The 25,830-nt window shown below is 45.1% G+C and overlaps 2 protein-coding genes across 11 annotated transcripts in view; one reads left to right on the plus strand and one right to left on the minus strand.

Annotated features, from left to right (window-relative positions):
- Positions 1–11,689, plus strand: part of LOC134346769 (gamma-glutamylaminecyclotransferase-like) — a 38,128-nt gene extending 26,439 nt beyond the window's left edge. For 8 of the 9 annotated variants that reach the window (XM_063048390.1, XM_063048386.1, XM_063048385.1 and 5 more), the window contains one exon: positions 11,196–11,689. In XM_063048390.1, coding sequence (XP_062904460.1) covers positions 11,196–11,674 — 479 coding nt within the window. In that variant the 3' untranslated portion in view covers positions 11,675–11,689. Of the gene's footprint in view, positions 1–10,967; positions 11,059–11,195 lie in introns of those variants that run through there. The other variant, XM_063048392.1, reaches the window with a different exon arrangement.
- An 885-nt stretch (positions 11,690–12,574) lies between these two features.
- Positions 12,575–25,830, minus strand: part of pcca (propionyl-CoA carboxylase subunit alpha) — a 489,189-nt gene continuing 475,933 nt past the window's right edge. For both annotated transcript variants that reach the window (XM_063048382.1, XM_063048383.1), the window contains exons 23-24: positions 13,667–13,744; positions 12,575–12,711 (exon numbers count right to left, since the gene is read on the minus strand). In XM_063048382.1, coding sequence (XP_062904452.1) covers positions 12,643–12,711; positions 13,667–13,744 — 147 coding nt within the window. In that variant the 3' untranslated portion in view covers positions 12,575–12,642. The remainder of the gene's footprint in view (positions 12,712–13,666; positions 13,745–25,830) is intronic.

Consider the following 25,830-nt stretch of genomic DNA (forward strand, 5'->3'; position numbering starts at 1 on the left):
AGTGGTGAATCTGGAATTCGTTGCCATAGATGGCTGTTATGCCAAGGCATGAGCAAGAAGGCTGTGAGTGAACTGCTGAGTTTTCAGAGCGAAGGGAGTTTTTTTTTTACTACTCAGGGTAAAAGAGGCGAGACTGCGCAGGTGCGAGACGTCAGCCAATAGAGTGCAAAAGGTTTAAAAAGAAGACCGCCGTATCCAGCGGGCAGCGGAGTGAGAGGTGGCAGAGAGATAGGGCTTTGGCTCAACGTGCTTAGGCGCTAACGGGATGAGGCGAGGTAGGTTTACCGGTGTTATTTGCGGAAAGGAGGAACTATGTGTGTGAGGCCGGTTTTCTGTGCTTGGTGTCAGATGTGGGAGGTCCTGGAGTCTCCCAGCCTCCCGGACGGCCATATCTGCACCCGGTGTGTCAAGCTGCAGCTTCTTAGCAATTGCGTTAGGGAACTGGAGATGCAGCTCGATGATCTTCGCCTGGTCAGGGAGAGCGAGGAGGTGACAGAAAGGAGTTATAGGCAAGTGGTCACACCGGGGCCACGGGAGACAGACAAATGGGTCACAGTCAGGAGAGGGAAGGGGAAGAATCAGGTACTAGAGAGTACCCCTGTGTCTGAAGGAAACGGTGATGAGTAGACTGATGGGACTGAAGGCTAACAAATCCCCAGGTCCAGATGGTCTGCATCCTAGGGTACTAAAGGAGGTGGCTCTGGAAATTGCAGATGCATTGGTGATCATTTTCCAATGTTCCTTAGATTCAGGATCAGTTCCTGAGGATTGGCGAATGGCTAATGTTATCCCACTTTTTAAGAAAGGAGGGAGGGAGAAAACAGAGAACTATCTCCCTGTTAGCCTAACATCAGTAGTGGGGAAGATGCTAGAGTCCATTATTAAAGATGAAATAGCGGCATATCTTGATAGCAGTGATAGGATTGGGCCGAGCCAGCATGGATTTACCAAGGGCAGATCATGCTTGACTAATCTATTGGAGTTTTTCGAGGATGTAACCAGGAAGATAGATGCAGGAGATCCAGTGGATGTGGTATACCTTGACTTTCAGAAGGCATTCGATAAGGTACCACATAGGAGATTGGTGGGTAAAATCAGAGCTCATGGCATTGTGGGGAGGATATTGACATGGATAGAAAACTGGTTGGCAGATAGAAAGCAAAGGGTAGCAGTGAATAGGTGTTTCTCGGAATGGCAGGTGGTGACTAGTGGGGTGCCACAGGGCTCGGTATTGGGACCACAGCTGTTTACCATTTACATCAATGATTTAGAGGAAGGCATTGTGAATAACATCAGCAAGTTTGCTGATGATACTAAGCTGGGTGGCAGTGTGACATGTGATGAGGATGTTAGGAGAATTCAAGGTGGCTGGGTGAGTGGGCAGAAACTTGGCAGATGGCGTTTAATGTGAATAAGTGTGAGGTTATTCACTTTGGGAGCAAGAACAAGAAGGCAGATTATTATCTGAACGGTGTGGAGTTAGGTAAGGGAGAAATACAAAGAGATCTAGGAGTACTTGTTCATCAGTCTCTGAAGGTGAATGAGCAAGTACAGCAGGCAGTGAAGAAGGCTAATGGAATGTTGGCCTTTATTACAAAGGGAATTGAGTACAAAAGCAAGGAAATCTTTTTGCATTTGTACAGGGCCCTGGTGAGACCACACCTGGAGTATTGTGTGCAGTTTTGGTCTCCAGGGTTAAGGAAGGACATCCTGGCTGTGGAGGAGGTGCAGCGCAGGTTCACTAGGTTAATTCCTGGGATGTCCGGACTGTCCTACGCAGAGAGGTTAGAGAGACTGGGCTTGTACACGCTGGAATTAAGGAGATTGAGGGGGGATCTGATTGAGACATATAAGATTATTAAGGGATTGGACAAGATAGAGGCAGGAAATATGTTCCAGATGCTGGGAGAGTACAGTACCAGAGGGCATGGTTTAAGAATAAGGGGTAGGTCATTTAGGACAGAGTTGAGGAGGAACAACTTCTCCCAGAGAGCTGTGGAGGTGTGGAACGCGCTGCCTCAGAAGGCAGTGGAGGCCAATTCTCTGGATGCTTTCAAGAAGGAGCTAGATAGGTATCTTATGGATAGGGGAATCAAGGGTTATGGGGACAAGGCAGGAACCGGGTATTGATAGTAGATGATCAGCCATGATCTCAGAATGGCGGTGCAGGCTCAAAGGGCCGAATGGTCTATTTCTGCACCTATTGTCTATTGTACCTCTTGACAATAAGTACTCCTGTTTGAGTACTGTTGGGGAGGGGGACAGCCTACCTGCGGGAAGCGACATTGGCCGTGCCTCTGGCACAGAGTCCGGCCCTGTGGCTCAGAAGGGTTGGGAATGGAAGAGGAAGGCAGTAGTGATAGGGGACTCGATAGTTAGGGGGTCAGACAGGCGATTCTTTGGATGCAGGAAAGAAACTTGGATGATAGTTTGCCTCCCAGGTGCCAGGGTCCGGGATGTTTCAGATCGCATCCAAGATATCCTGCAGTGGATGGGAGAACAGCCAGAGGTCATGGTACTAATGTCACCTATCAAGTGTGACAGTGAGAAAGTGTGTATGGAACCAGAGGAAATAGCAGAGGTACTTAGGAAATACTTTACTTCACTATGGAAAAGGATCTTGGTGATTGTAGTGATGACTTGCAGCAGACTGAAAAGTTTGAGCATGTAGGTATTAGGAAAGAGGATGTGCTGGAGCTTTTGGAAAGCATCAAGTTGGGTATATCGCTGGGACCGGATGAGATGTACCCCAGGCTACTGTGGGAGGTGAGGGAGGAGATTGCTGAGCCTCTGGCGATGATCTTTGCATCATCAATGGGGACGGGAGAGGTTCCGGAGGATGGGACAGTTGTGGATGTTGTTCCTTTATTCAAGAAAGGGAGTAGAGATAGCCCAGGAAATTATAGACCAGTGAGTCTTACCTCAGTGATTGGCAAGTTGATGGAGAAGATCCTGAGAGGCAGAATTTATAAACATTTGGAGAGGTATAATATGATTAGGAGTAGTCAGCATGGCTTTGTCAGGAGCAGGGCAGGTCATGCCTTATGAGCCTGATTGAATTTTTTGAGGATGTGACTAAACACATTGATGAAGGAAGAGCAGTAGATGTAGTGTATATGGATTTCAGCAAGGCATTTGATAAGGTACCCCATGCAAGGCTTCTTGAGAAAGTAAGGAGGCATGGGATCCAAGGGGACATTGCTTTGTGGATCCAGAACTGGCTTGCCCTACAGAAGGCAAAGAGCGGGTCATATTCTGCATAAAGGTCAGTCACCAGTGGAGTGACTCAGGGATCTGTTCTGGGACCCTTACTCATCATGATTTTCATAAATGACCTGGATGAGGAAGTGGAGGGATGGGTTAAGTAAGTTTGCTGATGACAAAGGTTGGAGGTGCTGTGGATAGTGTGGAGGGCTGTCAGAAGTTACAGCGGGACATTAATAGGATGCAAAACTGGGCTGAGAAGTGGCAGATGGAGTTCAACCCAGATAAGTGTGAAGTGGTTCATTTTGGTAGGTCAAATATGATGGCAGAATATAGTATTAATGGTAAGACTCTTGGAAGTGTGGAGGATCAGAGGGATCTTGGGGTCCGAGTCCATAGGAAGCTCAAAGAAGATGTGCCGGTTGACTCTGTGGTTAAGAAGGCATACGGAGTATTGGCCCTAATTAATCATGGAATTGAATTTAGGAGCCGAGAGGTAATGTTGCAGCTCATAGAGCGGGCAGCGTAGTTTGCGGGTGGCGGAGTGAGTCGGGAGCAGAGTGAAGGCTTAAGGGCTTCGGCTCAACGGGCTTAGGCGGAAACGGGCGAGGTGAGGAAGGTTTGGCATTCATTTTCTGTTGTTATTAGAGGAGAGGGGCAGTATGAGTGTGAGGGCAGTTTGCTGTTCTCGGTGTCGGATGTGGGAGGCCCTGGAGTCTCCAAGCCTCCCGGACGTCTACATCTGCGCCAAGTGCATCGAGATGCAGCTCCTAAGGGACCGTGTTATGGAACTGGAGCTGCAGCTCGATGACCCTTGTCTGGTCAGGGAGAGTGAGGAGTTGATAGAGAGGAGTTGCAGGCAGGTGGTCACGCCGGGGCCACGGGAGGCAGACAAGTGGGTCACGTTTAGGAGGGGGAAGGGGAAGAGTCAGGTAATAGAGAGTACCCCGGTGGCTGTGCCTCTTGACAATAGGTACTCCTGTTTGAGTACTGTTGGGGGGGGCAGCTTACCCGGGGGAAGCGACAGTGGCCTTGCCTCCGGCACAGAGTCTGGCCCTGTAGCTCAGAAGCGTAGGGCAAGGAAGAGGAGGGCAGTTGTGATAGGGGACTCGATAGTAAGGGGGTTAGATAGGCGATTCTGTGGACGCAGTCCAGAGACCCGGATGGTAGTTTGCCTCCCTGGTGCCAGGGTCCGGGATATTTCTGATCGTGTCCAAGATATCCTGAAGTGGGAGGGTGAGGAGCCAGAGGTCGTGGTACATATAGGTACCAATGACATAGGTAGGAAAAGGGATGAGGTCCTGAAAGGAGAATGTAGGGAGCTAGGAAGGGAGTTGAGAAAAAGGACTGCAAAGGTAGTAATCTCGGGATTACTGCCTGTGCCACGCAACAGTGAGAGTAGGAATGCGATGAGGTGGAGGATAAATGCGTGGCTGAGGGATTGGAGCAGGGGGCAGGGATTCAAGTTTTTGGATCATTGGGACCTCTTTTGGCGCAGGCGTGACCTGTACAAAAAGGACGGGTTACACTTGAATCCTAGGGGGACCAATATCCTGGCAGGGAGATTAGCGGGGGCTACTGAGGTGACTTTAAACTAGAATGGTTGGGGGGTGGGAATCAAATTAAAGAGGCTAGGTGGGAGGAGGTTAGTTCACAACAGGGGGATGGGAACCAGTGCAGAGAGACAGAGGGGTGTAAAGTGTGGGTAGAAGCAAAAAGTACTAAGGAGAAAAGTAAAAGTGGCAGGCTGACAAATCCAGGGCAAGCATTAAAAAGGGCCACTTTTCAACATAATTGTATAAGGGCTAAGAGAGTTGTAAAAGAGCGCCTGAAGGCTTTGTGTGTCAATGCAAGGAGCATTCGTAATAAGGTGGATGAATTGAAAGTGCAGATTGTTATTAATGATTATGATATAGTTGGGATCACAGAGTCATGGCTCCAGGGTGACCAGGGATGGGAGCTCAACGTTCAGGGATATTCAATATTCAGGAGGGATAGACATGAAAGAAAAGGAGGTGGGGTGGCGTTGCTGGTTAAAGAGGAGATTAACGCAATAGAAAGGAAGGACATAAGCCGGGAAGATGTGGAATCGATATGGGTAGAGCTGCATAACACTAAGGGGCAGAAGACGCTGGTGGGAGTTGTGTACAGGTCACCTAACAGTAGTAGTGAGGTCGGAGATGGTATTAAACAGGAAATTAGAAATGTGTGCAATAAAGGAACAGCAGTTATAATGGGTGACTTCAATCTACATGTAGATTGGATGAACCAAATTGGTAAAGGTGCTGAGGAAGAGGATTTCTTGGAATGTATGCGGGATGGTTTTTTGGACCAACATGTCGAGGAACCAACTAGAGAGCAGGCTATTCTGGACTGGGTTTTGAGCAATGAGGAAGGGTTAATTAGCAATCTTGTCGTGAGAGGCCCCTTGGGTAAGAGTGACCATAATATGGTGGAATCCTTCATTAAGATGGAGAGTGTCATAGTTAATTCAGAAACAAAGGTTCTGAACTTAAAGAGGGGTAACTTTGAAGGTATGAGACGTGAATTAGCTAAGATAGACTGGCAAATGACACTTAAAGGATTGACGGTGGATATGCAATGGCAAGCATTTAAAGGTTGCATGGATGAACTACAACAATTGTTCATCCCAGTTTGGCAAAAGAATAAATCAAGGAAGGTAGTGCACCCGTGGCTGACAAGAGAAATTAGAGATAGTATCAATTCCAAAGAAGAAGCATACAAATTAGCCAGAGAAAGTGGCTCACCTGAGGACTGGGAGAAATTCAGAGTTCAGCAGAGGAGGACAAAGGGCTTAATTAGGAAGGGGAAAAAAGATTATGAGAGAAAACTGGCAGGGAACATAAAAACAGACTGTAAAAGCTTTTATAGATAAGTAAAAAGGAAAAGACTGGTAAAGACAAATGTAGGTCCCCTGCAGACAGAAACAGGTGAATTGATTATGGGGAGCAAGGACATGGCAGACCAATTGAATAATTACTTTGGTTCTGTCTTCACAAAGGAGGACATAAATAATCTTCCAGAAATAGTAGGGGACAGAGAGTCCAGTGAGATGGAGGAACTGAGCGAAATACATGTTAGTAGGGAAGTGGTGTTAGGTAAATTGAAGGGATTGAAGGCAGATAAATCCCCAGGGCCAGATGGTCTGCATCCTAGAGTGCTTAAGGAAGTAGCCCAAGAAATAGTGGATGCATTCGTGATAATTTTTCAAAACTCGTTAGATTCTGGACTAGCTCCTGAGGATTGGAGGGTGGCTAATGTAACCCCACTTTTTAAAAAAGGAGGGAGAGAGAAACCGGGGAATTATAGACCGGTTAGCCTAACGTCGGTGGTGGGGAAACTGCTGGAGTCAGTTATCAAGGATGTGATAACAGCACATTTGGAAAGCGGTGAAATCATCGGACAAAGTCAGCATGGATTTGTGAAAGGAAAATCATGTCTGACGAATCTCATAGAATTTTTTGAGGATGTAACTAGTAGAGTGGATAGGGGAGAACCAGTGGATGTGGTATATTTGGATTTTCAAAAGGCTTTTGACAAGGTCCCACACAGGAGATTAGTGTGCAAACTTAAAGCACACGGTATTGGGGGTAAGGTATTGGTGTGGGTGGAGAATTGGTTAGCAGACAGGAAGCAAAGAGTGGGAATAAACGGGACCTTTTCAGAATGGCAGGCGGTGACTAGTGGGGTACCGCAAGGCTCAGTGCTGGGACCCCAGTTGTTTACAATATATATTAATGACTTGGATGAGGGAATTAAATGCAGCATCTCCAAGTTTGCGGATGACACGAAGCTGGGTGGCAGTGTTAGCTGTGAGGAGGATGCTAAGAGGATGCAGGGTGACTTGGATAGGTTGGGTGAGTGGGCAAATTCATGGCAGATGCAATTTAATGTGGATAAATGTGAAGTTATCCACTTTGGTGGCAAAAATAGGAAAACAGATTATTACCTGAATGGTGGCCGATTAGGAAAAGGGGAGGTGCAACGAGACCTGGGTGTCATTATACACCAGTCATTGAAAGTGGGCATGCAGGTACAGCAGGCGGTGAAAAAGGCGAATGGTATGCTGGCATTTATAGCGAGAGGATTCGAGTACAGGAGCAGGGAGGTACTACTGCAGTTGTACAAGGCCTTGGTGAGACCACACCTGGAGTATTGTGTGCAGTTTTGGTCCCCTAATCTGAGGAAAGACATCCTTGCCATAGAGGGAGTACAAAGAAGGTTCACCAGATTGATTCCTGGGATGGCAGGACTTTCATATGAAGAAAGACTGGATGAACTGGGCTTATACTCGTTGGAATTTAGAAGATTGAGGGGGGATCTGATTGAAACGTATAAAATCCTAAAGGGATTGGACAGGCTAGATGCGGGAAGATTGTTCCCGATGTTGGGGAAGTCCAGAACGAGGGGCCACAGTTTGAGGATAGAGGGGAAGCCTTTTAGGACCGAGATTAGGAAAAACTTCTTCACACAGAGAGTGGTGAATCTGTGGAATTCTCTGCCACAGGAAACAGTTGAGGCCAGTTCATTGGCTATATTTAAGAGGGAGTTAGATATGGCCCTTGTGGCTAAAGGGATCGGGGGGTATGGAAAGAAGGCTGGGGCGGGGTTCTGAGTTGGATGATCAGCCATGATCATAATAAATGGCGGTGCAGGCTCGAAGGGCCGAATGGCCTACTCCTGCACCTATTTTCTATGTTTCTATATAGGACCCTGGTCAGACCCCACTTGGAGTACTGTGCTCAATTGTGGACGCCTCACTACAGGAAGGATGTGAAAGCCATAGAAAGAGTGCAGAGAAGATTTACAAGGACGTTGCCTGGATTGGGGAGTATGCCTTATGAGAATAGGTTGAGTGAACTCGGCCTTTTCTCCTTGGAGCGACGGAGGATGAGAGGTGACCTGATAGAGGTGTGTAAGATGATGAGAGGCATTGATCATGTGGATAGTCAGAGGCTTTTTCCCAGGGCTGAAATGGCTGCCACAAGAGGGCACAGGTTTAAGGTGCTGGGGAGTAGGTACAGAGGAGATGTCATGGGTAAGTTTTTTACTCAGAGAGCGGTGAGTGCGTGGAATGGGCTGCCGGCAACGGTGGTGGAGGCGGATACGATAGGGTCTTTTAAGAGTCTTTTAGGTAGGTACATGGAGCTTAGTAAAATAGAGGGCTATAGGTAAGGACATGTTCGGCACAACTCTGTGGGCCGAAGGGCCTGTATTGTGCTGTAGGTTTTCTATGTATTTAATGCGAAAGCTCATGGATCTTGATTAGTAAAGGTGTCAAAGGTTACAGGGATGTGGCAGGAGATTGGGGTTGAGAGCAGTAATAAATCAACCATGATGGAATGGTGGACTGGACTCAGAGGTATACAGCTTAATTTTGCTCCTATCCTATGTCTTGCGGTCTAATCAAGACAGGCCCTTTGGCCCAACCCATCCATGTCAACCTGCCTGTCTGAGTTCATCCCATTTGCCTACATTTGGTCCCTATCCTTCTAAACATTTCCCTTCCAAAAGTCTTTTAAACATTGTAATGAGACCTGCCGCTCCTACTCCCCTCTGTTAGCTCATTCCACATACTCACCACCCTCTGTGTGAAAAAGTTGTCCTTCAGGTTCCCTTGAAACCCTCCCCCCCCCCACCCTAAACATATGCCTGCTAGTATTTCTCCCTGACCTGAGGGAAAAAGACAGTGACCGTCCACCTTATTCACGCCTCTTAGGATATAAACTTTGATCAGGTCATTCCACAGCTTTCTTCGCTGCAGGGAATTCAGCCCCAGCCTATTTGGTTTCTGCTTTATAACTCAAGCCCTCCAATCCCAGTAACACGTGAATTAAAAGCCAATCACGTAGTTTTAAATATTCACCGGAATGTACCTGTTCACTGCTCAGCTAGTAGGAAGCGTAACATGTCTGCAGTTTAGTGATGGGGCACAGGTGTAACAAGTCTGGCAGATCCTAGCGCCATTGTAGGGTTTTAACCCTGCTTTTCTTTCCACAGATGCTGACTAACCTGCTGAGTGTTTCCAACACATTATCTCAGATGAGATTAGCTTTATTTCCTACATGTATATCAAAACATGCAGTAAAACAAGTCATTTGTGTCAAATCAAATCAGTGAGGACTGAGCTAGGCAGCCCACAAGTGTCTCCGTGCTTCTGGCACCAACATAGCATGCCCACAACTCACTAACTCTAGCCCATACTGTAAGTCTTTGGAATATGGGAGGTCATGGAGAGCACGTACAAACTCCTTACAGACAGCAGCGGGAATTGAGCCCTGTTCTTATAACTGGTGCTGGACCGCTAACTGATATTAGGACCCTTTACTAAAGTAGATATACATTATTCATCAATTTAAGATGCCCTCTAAAAGTATTTTGCCACCTGTGTGTGGTAATTGTCTAACTGAAAGCATTGCTGTGCTGAGCATTGTTCTGTGTCAGCGAGCAGGACGTGGAGCGGGTTAGAACTGCGGGCAGGAGAGTTTGTGAAGGGTTGTGGTGACGGGCTGTTTGAACTGCAGAGAATCTTGCAGCAAAATCTATGTCACTCGCACTGCATTTATCCAGTGTTGCAGCCCCTTGGTCCCTGGGCTGGGTAGAGAGAGATTTCAGGCTCGAACGAGACTCAGTCCAGGAGCAGCAGATGTTTATCACGGATCTCTCTGTCAGCAGAGAGCAGATACTGACCGTCTGCTTTACCTTGGCAGTAGCCAGTGAGAGAAAGTATTTTGTCCATTACGGTTTTGCACTGAATGTGAACCTGAAAGTGAGCAAAAATGGATACAGGGAGGGGAACTACACAGTCCATTTAGATGTAGAACCTTGGTGACCATTGAGGTTGGAGGTGATGGTGGTCCAGATTAAATACAATCCATATTCAAACATTCAAGTTTCTTGAGTTTAAAAAAAAAATCACCCGCTCTCTCCCCCCCCTCCCATTTTTCTAACTCCAGTGAGTACAGGCCCAGAGCCCTAATTTCCAGAATGATTCTCGTAAATCTCCTCAGGACCCCTTTCCAATGCCAACACAACCTTTCTTAGATATGGGGCATGAAACTGCCCACAATACTCCAAATGCAGTCTGACCAATACCTTATAAAGCTTCAACACACAAAATAATCTGCAGATGCTGGGGTCAAAGCAACACTCACAACACGCTGGAGGAACTCAGCCCGAAGGGTTCCGGCCCAAAACGTTGACTAATCGTTTGCACGGATGCTGCCCGACCTGCTGAGTTCCTCCAGCGTGATGTGAGTGTTATAAAGCTTCAAGTTTGTTTTTTGGGTTCTACTCCTGTTAAAATGAATGCTAACATTGCATCTGTCTTCTTTATTACCAACTGAAACTGCAAATTAGCCCTTAAGGAATCCAGACCAGGACTCCTATTTGCTGGGAGTGTCACCTTCCCTATATCTACTGCTTATTTTAACCTTGTTCTTATTGCTCAACAGGTAAGTGATGACTTGGTAAGACAGTGGAAGCTTTATTGCATGTAATTCTGTTTTGACATCACTGAGGGTGTGGAGGTGAACAACAGAAATGGGTCCAAGTGGAAGCTGAATTAGCAAAAAGTAGAGAAGGAAGTTGGAATTCAGAAGTGTGACAAGGGTGTGGGGGAGAAATGGATAGGGATTTAAGACTGGTATGTGATAAACTACTGTACTGTAATAGTTTCACAAAACTAATTTTAAATTTATTGTGCAACTTCTTTGGTCTAATGCAATTCCTGATTCAGAATATCTTTCACATTACTTCACTCTTTCTTTACACGAACATCTTCTGCTCAACAACTACGTTTTACTGCTGGTGGTACAAGTAGGTTTGTGTTTGGTATGTATGCTTTGATAAATGTTCCCCTTTCAAACCTACTACTTTAAACAAACCTAGAAAATAATGATTCCTTTTATGTTTCAGACGCTCTTGTTTTTTCAGATGTATCTAAGACCTTGTGATTTTGTAATCTGCAGGCAACATGACCTACATGTTTGTGTACGGCACCCTCAAGAAAGGCCAGCCCAACCACCACTACATGGTCAGTGAAGCCCAGGGGAAGGGGCAGTACTGTGGCATCGGCGTTACAGTGGAGAGGTATCCTCTGGTGGTTGCGGGAAAATGTAACATTCCCTTTCTGCTCGATGAACCGGGATCAGGACAGCCGATCTCTGGCGAGGTTTACACGGTTGATTCTCAGCTGCTGCAGTTCCTGGATGAGTTTGAAGGCTGCCCTGAACTTTACCAGCGCAAACAGGTGGCGATCCGCGTGCTGGAGTGGAAAGCTTCTGACAAGACGCTGAGTGCTCAGCCAGACGCTGACGGAATACTGCCGTGCTATCTGTACTGCACAAACACATTCGAAAGAGAGTGGTTAAAGCTTCCCAACTATAGCGACTATGATGCCTTTGGGAAGTTTGGGCAGCCAAAGTATGTTTTGCGGGAATGTAGGTAAATATAAGTCTTAAGGATGGTGGTTTAACCAGTTAGAATTTCATTCTAGATTCATTAATAGGCCTGGATCTTATGTCTCAAGTTTATTAAATTTTATTCCACACCTAATCTGTGATGCGTTATTAAAGTCATTTGTTAACAGTATAATTTTGATGGTAAAACATTATTCAAGGTAGACATGTTATCTGTGTTTTCATTAGTTACAGACACATTTGGCTGTGGATGTTTGAAGACCATTTTACTTTCAAGCCACATTAGTGTCATGGAAACAGACTGACCGTTTCCATTGCTGTGGAATCAGTCTTGCTGTCACTCAGCCTATTCTCCGATCCCAGTGCAGTCTTGGAGTGCTGACATACATGGCAGGTACCTTTTTTTTTTGAGGGTAGATTGACAACGAGTGCTTCGGACCAATAGTTAAACTGGCAAGAAAAACACCTTTAATTCCATCTGTTGCATTGTCCCTGCAGCCGCTGAGGGATTTTGTCAGTTTCCAGTGGGTTTTTAAAAGGAGAATGCAGCAGAACACTTAAGGCAGAGGTAGATGGATTCATAATTATCAAGGGATTGAAATCGGAGAAGCTATGATCCTGTTAAATAGGGTTGTTGTGAGTTCTCCTGATTTCAATTTCGGCTTAAACAGATCTGATTTAGGTGGATTGAGAGTTGTCAGACTTGGCCAGTAACGGAATCGATTGACTGCGCTGGTTGAACACAAAAAACATGCCGCACTTTATGACCACATTCCATGGACAACCTGATCACTGTTCAGTTCCGAAGAGGAGGTATCTGGAAAAAAAGGGTGTTTGCATTCTGAGTGCCACAAAAATAACTGTTTTTCCCTATTCTGCAACAGATAATAAATATCATGGGCATCATAAAAAAATCCACACAGGAATGTCTGTTGGAGTTATAGGTCGGAGAACATGATGCACGGTGAATCTATAACACTCCTCTGAAAAACGCACATCACACAAACTCTATAAGGACATCTCCTTCTCCAACAGTGTCTCCTGGCTTGCAGTTTATTTCTTTAACCTAAAAAAGAAGGGCAAGAGTGTAAGACACAATCCAAGATGTAGATGCTCCAATCAATGTAATGCTTTTGTCTGTGAACACACAAGATGTTAAAAACTGCCACCTACTACATTCCCAATACCAGACCTTGCAAAAATATTAACTCTTGTAAATCACCTCTGCTCTAATAAGGTTTTTTTTTTACCTTCTGCTGGAAGGTTGCTGACCTAAATAATTTGCATCTGTCTCTGCAGCTGCTGCCTGGCCTGCTGAATATTGTCTCCTTTTTCTGCAGAATCTGTAATTATTTTAATTAAATTCAGGTGCCAGCTCTGCATTAATACACGATCTTTAATACTTCAGCCGCTGGACCAGTGGTTAGGATGTGAAGGGGAGAGGGGAGACTACACAGGGCCAATCAAGGTGCAATTTGCAAGTACTATCTCAGAAAGTGTTAGTTGAAATAATGTTTAAATTTATACATAGAATACAGAGTCCTGTCTTATTACCTTTTCTAACTTAACAGGCTGCACTCAAAGCCATCTCTTTCCCTTCCCCCCTTCTCTCTTTTTCCATTCCTCATTCTGACTCTCCCCCCCCATCTGCCCATCCCCTCCCACTGATGCTCCCATCCCTTTCTCTCATGATCTGCTTGCTCCTATTCTTCAGCCTTTTACCTCTCCCTCTCAGCTTCTTACTTCATCTCCTCTCCCCCATGTCCCACCAGCTTGTACTACTCCTCCTTCTCCCCCTCCTCCTTATTCTGGCTTCTTCCCCCCTTCCTTTCCAGTCCTGGCTGATCTCAGGCTGAAATGTGGATTCCTCTCCATAGATGCTGCCTGATCTGCTGAGTTCCTCCAGCATTTTGTGTGGATTAATAAGCAACACACATTTTCTTCCCCTACCCCCACAACTCTCACTTGTTCATTTATTCATACAAAAGTATTGGCAGTTCTCTCTGCTCGAGTAAACCTACCTTTCCAGATTTAGTAGCCATCAAACTGTTCTGCATTTTCATTGCTTCAATGACACACACCTCCTGACCGTCTGAAACCTACACAGAATTTTTCAAATAAGAGATACTTTAATAAAAATTGCTGAAGGTAAACAGCGTATTTTAAGGACAACCAATGGTCTGCCACTTCCTACATCACTTGACTCAAATTGACATAGAATCAGTGTGACATGGAGAAAAGCCAGACACGCATGTGGCACCATCACTCCAAGAAAATGACTTCCCCTGTTCAATTCTCTAAATGAACACCAAAAAGACCATTGATACTGGAAATCTAAACAGAAACAGGATGTGTTGGAAACACACAACAGGTCAGCCAGTATGCGGGGAGAGAGAAAAACAATATTTCAGTTTGAAGGATCGTTTATCTGCACTGGGAGGAAGAGAAAACAGCTGGCTTTCATTAGCAGAGATGGAAGGGTAGTGGTGTCCCTTTAGAATGGGGCATCTGTGGACCCCCTGCTTAATGATATTGGGCCATGGCATAAAAAATGATTGGGAGCCCTGCTTTAGATATGACACCCCTTCAGAACAAAGATGAGGAGGAATTTCTTTAGCCGGGGGGTAGTGAATCTGTGGAATTCATTGCCACAGAAGGCTGTGGAGGCCGAGTCATTAGGTTTATTTAAAGCAGAGGCTGATAGGTTCTTAATTAGTAAAGACGTCAAAGGTCACAGGGAATGGGGTTGGTCTGGGTCAAAGCAGTCCATGGCCACCTGAACGAGGTGGACTGAAATGAAATGAGCCCACCCCACCTTCTTTGTACTTCCAAGCATCGTCTGACACCAGCCACCTATTCCAACCAGAAATTGCTCGTAAAAAGCACTAGTTATATCAATCACAGCAGGGAACCGAGCCGTTCGGCCCAAATACTCCATGCTGCTAGCTCTGCACCAATCCAGCGATAAAAAGTTCCACAGTCACCACACCATGCAGAAATAAGGAAAATATAAGCAATAAGTTTTCTGATATCAAGGCATCAGGGGAACTAGTTCCTACATACCTAACCAATTCCTTCAATGAATGAAAACCATTGGCACAAAGCTCAAATAATTAAAACATTAACGGTGCTTCCTATTAAGGACACATCTCAGAAACAATTTCATAATTCAGTTGAAGGCTTAATGATTATGACAAGGCCTCTTCAGCGTTCTGCTTGTAAAACGGTCACAAGCCCTAGCAGTCTTTCTGATGAACCCAGTCAGTGATGATAGAATTTCTTTTCTGTCTCTAATTGACGCAAAGGGTTGCTGATTAGAAATGCATATCGTTCATGCAGCTTCCTGCAACCTCTCCTTTTTGACATAAGGTCAGAGGTCGCATTCACATCAGATTATCAAACTGGCAACTCATTAGGCCACAGTCTGCCTGGACTGGAACAGAATCAGAAGTGGTGGAAGGAAGGCGGGGGGGAGGTGTTACGTAGGGGAATAAAGAATCCCGGGCCACTCACTTCACAGACCTCGGCCTTTCCCAGATTTTGCATGTCACAAAGCCTTCCAGACTTTCAGACATCTCCAACTGATGATTAATTGTGAGTGATAGGATAGACAGCCAGCTGCCTGCTACTGGCCGGCCACATTACTATAATGGATATAAGCTGCCAACTTTCCAGCTTTACTGGCACCTCTTCCCTGTGCAATTAAGCAAAGTTATAAATGATATGGAAATCTATCAAAGCCTATTTATTGCCACAGGGTGAGTTCTCCCCATGGGTCTTCCTCTTAAAACTTTACAGGCAGAATCATAGGTGGATAAACTGATTTATCTTCAGTTTGTGGGTGCACCTTGAAATGTAGGAGATAAAGAGGCGACCTGATAGAGGTGTATAAGGTGTATAAGATCATGAGGGGCATAGACAGGGTGAAAGAGGCACATAGCCTTTTTCCGGGGGGGGGGGGGTGCTAAAAACAGGAGGGCATAGATTTAAGATCACAGGTGAGAGATTTAAATGAAACAGCTTCTTCATGCTAAGGAAGGTATGTATTTGGAACGAGCTGCCAGAAATAGTGGTTGAGGTGGGCACCTTAGCAACATTTAAAAGTCACCTACATCAGTACATGGATACACATCAAAGTTGCTGCCTGGCCTGCTGCGTTCACCAGCAACTTTGATGTGTGTTGCTTGAATTTCCAGCATCTGCAGAATTCCTCGTACTTAAGTACATGGATAGGAAGCTTTAGAGGGCAATGGGCCAAACACAGGTAGATGGGACCATCTCGCTGGGCAACATAGTTGGCATTGAGGAGTTGAGCCGAAGGGTGCAGGGGGCAGGCCTTCAGATTTCTGGATTATTGGGATCTTTTCTGGGGAAGGTATGACCTGTACAAAAAAGGTGGGTTACACCTGAACCTGAGGGGGAACAATATCCTTGCGGGCAGGTTTGCTAGAGCTAATTTGGCAGGTTGATAGGGCTGAGGATGGGGCAGTTGGTATACATGTAGTTGCAATGTGTAGTGAGACTGAGGAAATCTTGCCTGACAAATCTGTTAGAATTCTTTGAGGAAATACCAGGCAGGATAGTCAGTCAATATTGTTTATTTGGATTTTCAGAAGGCCTTTGACAAGGTGCCACATATGAGGTTGCTTAACAAAATAAGAGCCCATGATATTACAGGAAAGGGACTAACATGGATAGAAGCAACACACATAAAAGTTGCTGGTAAATGCAGCAGGCCAGGTAGCATCTATAGGAAGAGGTACAGTCAACATTTCGGGCCGAGACCGAAACAGAAAAAATAAAGGCTTGGATTATTTTGTAAATGGGAGAAAATTCAAAAAAATCAGAGGTGCAGAGGTACTTCGGAGTCCTCGTGTGGGATTCCCTAAAGGTTAACTTGGAGGTTGAGTTGGTGGTAAGGAAGGCAAGTGTAAAGTTAGCATTCACTTTGAGAAGACTAGAATACAAAAGCAAGGGATTTAATACTGAAACTTTATACTCACTGGAGTTTAGAAGAATGATCTCATTGAAACCTATTGAGTATTGAAAGGTCGGGATAGAGTGGATGTGGAGAGGATGTTTCCTATAGTGAGGGAACAGAGATAAGTAATTTTTTTTTTAGCCAGAGGGTGGTGAATCTATGGAATTCTTAGCCACAGATAGCTTGCAGGCCAGGTCACTGGGTATATTTAAAACAGAGGTTGATAGGTTCTTGATTAATCAGCGTGTCAAAGGTTATGGGAGAGGGCAGGAGAATGGGGTTGAAAGGGATCATCAGTCAGCCAAGATGGAATGGCGGAGCATACTCAATGGGCCGAATTCCCCAATGCTGCTCTGTGTTCTTATGGCCTGTTTCCATGCTGTGTGATTCTATGACATGGAGTAACATCTAACTGTGTGATGGCTACACATTAAGGCCTCTACCATAGCTTCAACAGAGCAGTTATCAAAAGTCTTTCAACCATTCCCACAAACACAGATAGGACAAGGTGCCAGGGAAAAGACTGTTGGCAGCAGCATGAGACACCCAAGCAAACAAGGTGCTCAAGACTTTCAATTTAACAGCGCAAAGCAACAAGATCCAGAATACACCAATGGAAATGCAGCTATAGCAAAATGTGTCATGAATTTTGTGCAGCCTAGTGGATTAACTTTAGAATTGAATATTGAGCTTGGCTATTTCAGGTGATGATATTACTAAAACTGTCCTGCAGGCAGGTGCCTGAAACAGATCAGAGCTAAAGACTGAAGCACGATTGGGCAGAGCATGGGATGGCACCATTTCAGTTCTGCTCCTTTGGAGATGGGAGGTGAGGATAATACATTTACTGGATGTGGCGTACAGTAACAGCTGTGCTTTTCCCTCATGAGGGAGTATGCACTATCACGGGCTGAGATCTGTTTTGAACAGATGGAAAAACACATTAGAATTTCTTGCTCCCACTCCCCATCCAGCGCAACCCCCCCCCACACACACTTCTCCACCCATTGAAAAGCATTTACCATGTATCAACTCCAAAGGCAAGTTCTAATGCCATTCGGTATTGCAAGGGACAATTAGTACGTTCATTCCTTTTCAGTCATATTTCCGACATTGATTTTGTTTCTTACAAGTGAAAAATAAAACAGAAAATCAGAGCCTTAGTGTTTTCCTTCTTGCTGAGCTTCCAGCATAGAAGGATCTGCTCTGGAAATGGTGCCAGTGACATATGGCTTTCTGCAGTGCTGAACATTCATACAAACGACAGGTTCATCAGTCATTTATGTATCTGGATTGAAAAAAAAACTGCCTTCTGATTGATGGCATTTAGGGTTTACCTGCCACTGGAACGTTACCAAAGAAACGCAGGTTTTTAAACCCACATGACATTAGGAAGTGCAGACCACAAAAATGCTTCAGCATGCCTGCTCATAACAGGCATGCCAAATAAAATGCCGTAATAAATATGAAACTCACAGCTAAAACCCACAGCCAGGGTCAAATCTGCACAGGCCAATTAAAGCAGAGCATCTGTTGTACAGAGCAGTACCGAAAGCATCACAGAACAACTTTAGTAGTTTAAAACACGTCGATTGTGTCTCTTCCAAATCACAACAATATCAATGAGGTAAGGAGGCAACTTCCTGCAGGTTTTTAAAGCAGCAGAAAGTTGATCAGAGAAATACTTGGTAATATCACCTCTTCTCTTTGTTCTCTCTCTCCTTCTATTTATCTGCCAAAACTGACAGAAGGCATTACGAGAATCACAGAGTTCCAATTGTGCTGTCACCTTCTGTTCTTGTACAGTTCAACACAACCAAGGAGTGCAAAACAAAAATTACTTCACCTGAAAATGTCAAGTTGTTTGAGCCCCTCCTAGAAATCTAACTCCTGCAATCTGATGTTTCATATACTGTACCTGAGGGTAATTCTATACTTCAGGCTCACTTACTCTCCTGTCTACTTCCAGCTGTTTGAGTTTAAAGTATTGTCCCATAACTTCATCCAGAGTTGTTAAAAGTACCAACTTGGGGGTTTAAAAAAAAAGTTACAGCTCAGATTTTGGGTTTCAACAGCACATTTTAACCTTGGTTTGATTTGCCTTCATGTTTACAGTATTTCTTTACCTATATTATAAATTTACTTTGGTTAAGTGTTTAACAGCCTCTTTCCTCTCCAATATTCTTTTTACCCCAGTGAACTGTATTTATTCTGTAAGCCAGTCCCTTCTCCATATCCTTTAATCACTACCTTTATTTTCTGCAAGCCAGTCCCTTCTTCATACTGACCATCTTTATTGTTCAATAATACAATTATTTCATCACCTATTTCCCAACTCCCTTAGGCCACTGCTTCCTTAAAGTATTTGATGCAAACAATGTGCTTTTCATCGAGTAAAACTTCCCACGAGAATGAGTACCAAACGAGTTTTGGTCCTAAGCTACACAAGATAATGAGAATCGTGTAGGTAGTGAAGGCTTCACAGAGGAGGAGGCAGGGTAACAGAAGGGAAAGTCCAGAGCCTGGGGCCTTAGCAGCTGAAGACACAAATGCCCATGATGGGGTGGTTAAACCCAGAACATGCAAGGAGTGCAGAGAGAGTGAAAGGCTGTGGAGCTGAAGGAGATTGTAAGTAGAGGGGAAACAGCAGGAGCCATCAGACAAACTACAATGGACAGAAACAATTGATCTTTAAAATTTACATCCCATAAATCCTGAGACCATATTGATAAAGCATGTTCTCTCTTATTTAGTGTTAGTGGTTTAACTGCAAAGGAATGATCAAACTGAACAATCACCCCAGACTCTAGGAATATTTACAGGAGTAGGGAACAATTACAAGATGGGGAAGACACTAAGCAGAGGTATTTTGTCAGATCACCAAAGATCTGTCCAATTTTCAGTTTCATGGAAGTTGCCAGATTGAATCTGGTCTGGGCAGCAGGGTAGCATACAGATTTCACAGCGCCAGTGACATGGGTCCAGTTCCACCACTGTCTGTAAAGAGTGCTCCAGTTTCCTCTCACATTCCAATGACATTCGGATTAGTAGATTAATTGACCACATGGGTGTAACTGGGTTTTGTGAGCTGGTTGGCCTGGAAGACTTGTTACCATGTTGAATCTCTGAATAAATATATTTTGCAAGGTGAGATCACACGGTTTACTAATCTCTTCCCCCTGCACCCTCCCAAATGCTGATACTGCAGGTCAAACATGTCTATCTGCTTTTGTTCACCAGTTGGAAGGCGGCAGGCTATTCATTGCCTAATTCAGTGAATGCTGACTGTCAGTCAAATTGTGCCTGTCATGTCCAAATCCCTTTTCCAATTAAGACAAAATAATGGTGAAGACACAGCTATTTATGTTCCCTGTGATTTTATTGTTTGCACTGGTGCCTTGAAATTAGTCTTCATATTCCAGGGACATTCCTGGAGAGCTGGTACATCAAACCTCCAGTGCAGCCTAACTGTCGTCATGGAGAAACTCACGTAGCTTCAAGCAACAAACAAACTGCTGGAGAAGCTCAACAGGTGCTCAGCATCTGGGGGAGGAAAGAGAACGTCGACGTTTTGAGTGAAAACCCTGAGAGTGTGCAGGGGAGCTGGCCGGTACGGTGAGGGGAAGGGGAGTGGGGAAACAAGGTGGTTGATGCGCTGAGGAAGGATACAAGATGGCGGGCAGGTGGTGCCCTGTTCAGCATCACAAAGGCACATAATCTGACCACTATCCCAATGCTATCTGTGGGATCTTGTTGTGCAAATTGATCTTTGTGCTTCATACAGACGAGACTACATTTCAAACTCTGCTGGATAGCATGAAGTTGTGATGGGCGCTGTAGAAATGCTAGACTCTGTCTATTACTACGTTGCTAGTGCGGTGATAATGGGTCCGGGGGTTAGTGCTATGTTCTGTGTGAGATGTAGGAATTCTGGGAGACCTTTAGTCTCCACGTCTGCACTAGAGTACATCAAGCTACAGCTCCTCAGACACCTTGTTAAGCAACTGGAGCTGCAGCTGAATGACCTTTGGAGTCCAGAGACCCGGATGGTAGTTTGCCTCCCTGGTGCCAGGGTCCGGGATATTTCTGATCGTGTTCAAGATATCCTGAAGTGGGAGGGTGAGGAGCCAGAGGTCGTGGTACCTATAGGTACCAATGACATAGGTAGGAAAAGGGATGAGGTCCTGAAAGGAGAATATAGGGAGTTAGGAAGGGAGTTGAGAAAAAGGACCGCAAAGGTAGTAATCTCGGGATTACTGCCTGTGCCACGCGACAGTGAGAGTAGGAATGCGATGAGGTGGAGGATAAATGTGTGGCTGAGGGATTGGAGAAGGGGGCAGGGATTCAAGTTTTTGGATCATTGGGACCTCTTTTGGCGCAGGCGTGACCTGTACAAAAAGGACGGGTTACACTTGAATCCTAGGGGGACCAATATCCTGGCAGGGAGATTAGCGAGGGCGACTGAGGAGACTTTAAACTAGAATGGTTGGGGGGTGGGAATCAAATTAAAGCGGCTAGGCGAGAGGAGGTTAGTTCACAACAGGGGGATTGGAACGAGTGCAGAGAGACAGAGGGGTGTAAAGTGAGGGTAGAAGCAAAAAGTAGTAAGGAGAAAAGTAAAAGTGGCAGGCCGACAAATCCAGGGCAAGCATTAAAAAGGGCCACTTTTCAACATAATTGTATAAGGGCTGAGAGAGTTGTAAAAGAGTGCCTGAAGGCTTTGTGTGTCAATGCAAGGAGCATTCATAACAAGGTGGATGAATTGAAAGTGCAGATTGTTATTAATGATTATGATATAGTTGGGATCACAGAGACATGGCTCCAGGGTGACCAAGGATGGGAGCTCAACATTCAGGGATATTCAATATTCAGGAGGGATAGACATGAAAGAAAAGGAGGTGGGGTGGCGTTGCTGGTTAAAGAGGAGATTAACGCAATAGAAAGGAAGGACATAAACCAGGAAGATGTGGAATCGATATGGGTAGAGCTGCGTAACACTAAGGGGCAGAAAACGCTGGTGGGAGTTGTGTACAGGCCACCTAACAGTAGTAGTGAGGTCGGAGATGGTATTAAACAGGAAATTAGAAATGTGTGCAATAAAGGAACAGCAGTTATAATGGGTGACTTCAATCTACATGTAGATTGGGTGAACCAAATTGGTAAAGGTGCTGAGGAAGAGGATTTCTTGGAATGTATGCGGGATGGTTTTTTAAACCAACATGTCAAGGAACCAACTAGAGAGCAGGCTATTCTGGACTGGGTTTTGAGCAATGAGGAAGGGTTAATTAGCAATCTTGTCGTGAGAGGCCCCTTGGGTATGAGTGACCATAATATGGTGGAATTCTTCATTAAGATGGAGAGTGACATAGTTAATTCAGAAACAAAGGTTCTGAACTTAAAGAGGGGTAACTTTGAAGGTATGAGACGTGAATTAGCTAAGATAGACTGGCAAATGACACTTAAAGGATTGACGGTGGATATGCAATGGCAAGCATTTAAAGATTGCATGGATGAACTACAACAATTGTTCATCCCAGTTTGGCAAAAGAATAAATCAAGGAAGGTAGTGCACCCATGGCTGACAAGAGAAATTAGGGATAGTATCAATTCCAAAGAAGAAGCATACAAATTAGCCAGAAAAAGTGGCTCACCTGAGGACTGGGAGAAATTCAGAGTTCAGCAGAGGAGGACAAAGGGCTTAATTAGGAAGGGGAAAAAAGATTATGAGAGAAAACTGGCAGGGAACATAAAAACAGACTGTAAAAGCTTTTATAGATATGTAAAAAGGAAAAGACTGGTAAAGACAAATGTAGGTCCCCTACAGACAGAAACAGGTGAATTGATTATGGGGAGCAAGGACATGGCAGACCAATTGAATAATTACTTTGGTTCTGTCTTCACTAAGGAGGACATAAATAATCTTCCAGAAATAGTAGGGGAGAGAGGGTCCAGTGAGATGGAGGAACTGAGCGAAATACATTTTAGTAGGGAAGTGGTGTTAGGTAAAATGAAGGGATTAAAGGCAGATAAATCCCCAGGGCCAGATGGTCTGCATCCCAGAGTGCTTAAGGAAGTAGCCCAAGAAATAGTGGATGCATTCGTGATAATTTTTCAAAACTTGTTAGATTCTGGACTAGCTCCTGAGGATTGGAGGGTGGCTAATGTAACCCCACTTTTTGAAAAAGGAGGGAGAGAGAAACCGGGGAATTATAGACCGGTTAGCCTAACGTCGGTGGTGGGGAAACTGCTGGAGTCAGTTATCAAGGATGTGATAACAGCACATTTGGAAAGCGGTGAAATCATCGGACAAAGTCAGCATGGATTTGTGAAAGGAAAATCATGTCTGACGAACCTCATAGAATTTTTTGAGGATGTAACTAGTAGAGTGGATAGGGGAGAACCAGTGGATGTGGTATATTTGGATTTTCAAAAGGCTTTTGACAAGGTCCCACACAGGAGATTAGTGTGCAAACTTAAAGCACACGGTATTGGGGGTAAGGTATTGATGTGGATAGAGAATTGGTTAGCAGACAGGAAGCAAAGAGTGGGAATAAACGGGACCTTTTCAGAATGGCAGGCGGTGACTAGTGGGGTACCACAAGGCTCAGTGCTGGGACCCCAGTTGTTTACAATATATATTAATGACTTGGATGAGGGAATTAAATGCAGCATCTCCAAGTTTGCGGATGACACGAAGCTGGGTGGCAGTGTTAGCTGTGAGGAGGATGCTAAGAGGATGCAGAGTGACTTGGATAGGTTGGGTGAGTGGGCAAATTCATGGCAGATGCAATTTAATGTGGATAAATGTGAAGTTACCCACTTTGGTGGCAAAAATAGGAAAACAGATTATTACCTGAATGGTGGCCGATTAGGAAAAGGGGAGGTGCAACGAGACCTGGGTGTCATTATACACCAGTCATTGAAAGTGGGCATGCAGGTACAGCAGGCGGTGAAAAAGGCGAATGGTATGCTGGCATTTATAGCGAGAGGATTCGAGTACAGGAGCAGGGAGGTACCACTGCAGTTGTACAAGGCCTTGGTGAGACCACACCTGGAGTATTGTGTGCAGTTTTGGTCCCCTAATCTGAGGAAGGACATCCTTGCCATAGAGGGAGTTCAAAGAAGGTTCACCAGATTGATTCCTGGGATGGCAGGACTTTCATATGAAGAAAGACTGGATGAACTGGGCTTGTACTCGTTGGAATTTAGAAGATTGAGGGGGGATCTGATTGAAACGTATAAAATCCTAAAGGGATTGGACAGGCTAGATGCAGGAAGATTGTTCCCGATGTTGGGGAAGTCCAGAACGAGGGGTCACAGTTTGAGGATAAAGGGGAAGCCTTTTAGGACCGAGATGAGGAAAAACTTCTTCACACAGAGAGTGGTGAATCTGTGGAATTCTCTGCCACAGGAAACAGTTGAGGCCAGTTCATTGGCTATATTTAAGAGGGAGTTAGATATGGCCCTTGTGGCTACGGGGGTCAGGGGGTATGGAGGGAAGGCTGGGGCGGGGTTCTGAGTTGGATGATCAGCCATGATCATAATAAATGGCGGTGCAGGCTCGAAGGGCCGAATGGCCTACTCCTGCACCTATTTTCTATGTTTCTATACAGAAAAAAATAGGTCATAGATTGGAGCTACGGTCACCCCTAAGTTGCAGAGGCTGGTACCTGGTTAACTGACAGGAGACGGAAAGAAAATAGGCAGCCAGTGCAAAGTACTCCCGTGGTTGTTCCCCTCAATAAGTATACTGCTTTGGATACTGTTGGGAAGACCTACCTACCAGGGGAAAGCCACAGTGAGCAGGTCTCTGGCACTGAGTCTGACTCTGTGGCTCAGAAGGGAAGGGATGAAGAGGAGTGCAGTTGTGACTGGGGATTCCACAGTTAGAAGAGCAGACAGGAACTTCCAGCCAGAAGTCATGATACATGCCAACAACCTAGGTAGGAAAAGAGAGGAGATCCTGAATAGAGAATACAGAGAGATAGGTAGAAAGCTGAAAAGCAGGACTCCAGGGTAGTGATCTCTGAATCACTGCCAGTGAGGGTAATAGGATGATTTGGCAGATGAATGCGTGGCTGAGGAATTGGTGCGGGGGTAGAGTTCCAGATTTCTGGATCACTGGAATCTCTTCTAGGGAAGGTATAACCTGCACAAAAGGGACGGGTTACACTGGAACCCAAGGGGACAAATATCCTTGCAGGCAGGTTCGCTAGAGCTGTTTTGGAGGGTTTAAATTAATTTAGTAGGGTGATGAGAACCGGAGTGATAGGCCTGAGGATGGGGCAGTTGGCATACAAGTAGATGCACCGTGTGGTGAGGCTGATTAAATCTTGTCTGACAAATAAAGACGTAGACTATTTTCTAAATGGGGAGAAAATTCAAAAATCAGAGGTGCAAAGAGATTTAGGAGTCCTCGTGCAGAGTTTCCTAGAGGTTAACTTGCAAGTTGATATGGTGGTTAAGAAAACAAATGCAACGTTAGCATTCATTTCAAGAGGACTCGAATATTAGAGCAAGGATGTAATGCTGAGGCTTTATAAGGCATTGGCCAGACCAAACTTGGAGCACTGTGAGCAATTTTGGGCCCCTTATCTAAGAAAAGATGTGCCAGCATTGGAATGGGTGCAGAAGAGGTTCACTAAAATGGTTCCACAGATGAAAAAGTTAAGGTGCATTTGATGGCTCTGGGCCTGTACTGACTGGAGTTTAGAAGAATGGGGAAGGAGATCTTACATCAAATATTGAAGAGCCCAGATAGAGTGGATGCGGCAAGGACGTTTCCTATAGTGGGGGAGTCTCGGAATAGTGGGCACAGCCTCAGAATAGAGCAACATCCATTTAGATAAGAGGTGAGGAGGAATTTCTTTAGCCAGAGGGTAGTGAATCTGGAATTCACTGCCACGACAGCTGCGGAGGCCAAGTCATTAAGTATATTTAAAGTGGAGGTTGATATGTTCTTGATTAGTCAATGCATCAAGGGTTATGGGAAGAAGGCAGGAGAATGGGGTTGAGAAAGATAGTATATCAGCCATGATGGAAGAGTGCAGCAGACTCAATGAGCCAAATATCCTCATTCTGCTCCTCTATCCTGTGGTCTAAATGTCAATGGGTTGCACAGACCAGCATGGTCAGGAAACGTAGTCTGAAAGACGAGAACCATTTCGCTATTTCTGAGGATAATGAACAGACACACAAATGTGC

Source organism: Mobula hypostoma, chromosome 5 (genome assembly GCF_963921235.1).
Source record: "Mobula hypostoma chromosome 5, sMobHyp1.1, whole genome shotgun sequence".
Lineage (NCBI taxonomy): Eukaryota > Metazoa > Chordata > Chondrichthyes > Myliobatiformes > Myliobatidae > Mobula > Mobula hypostoma.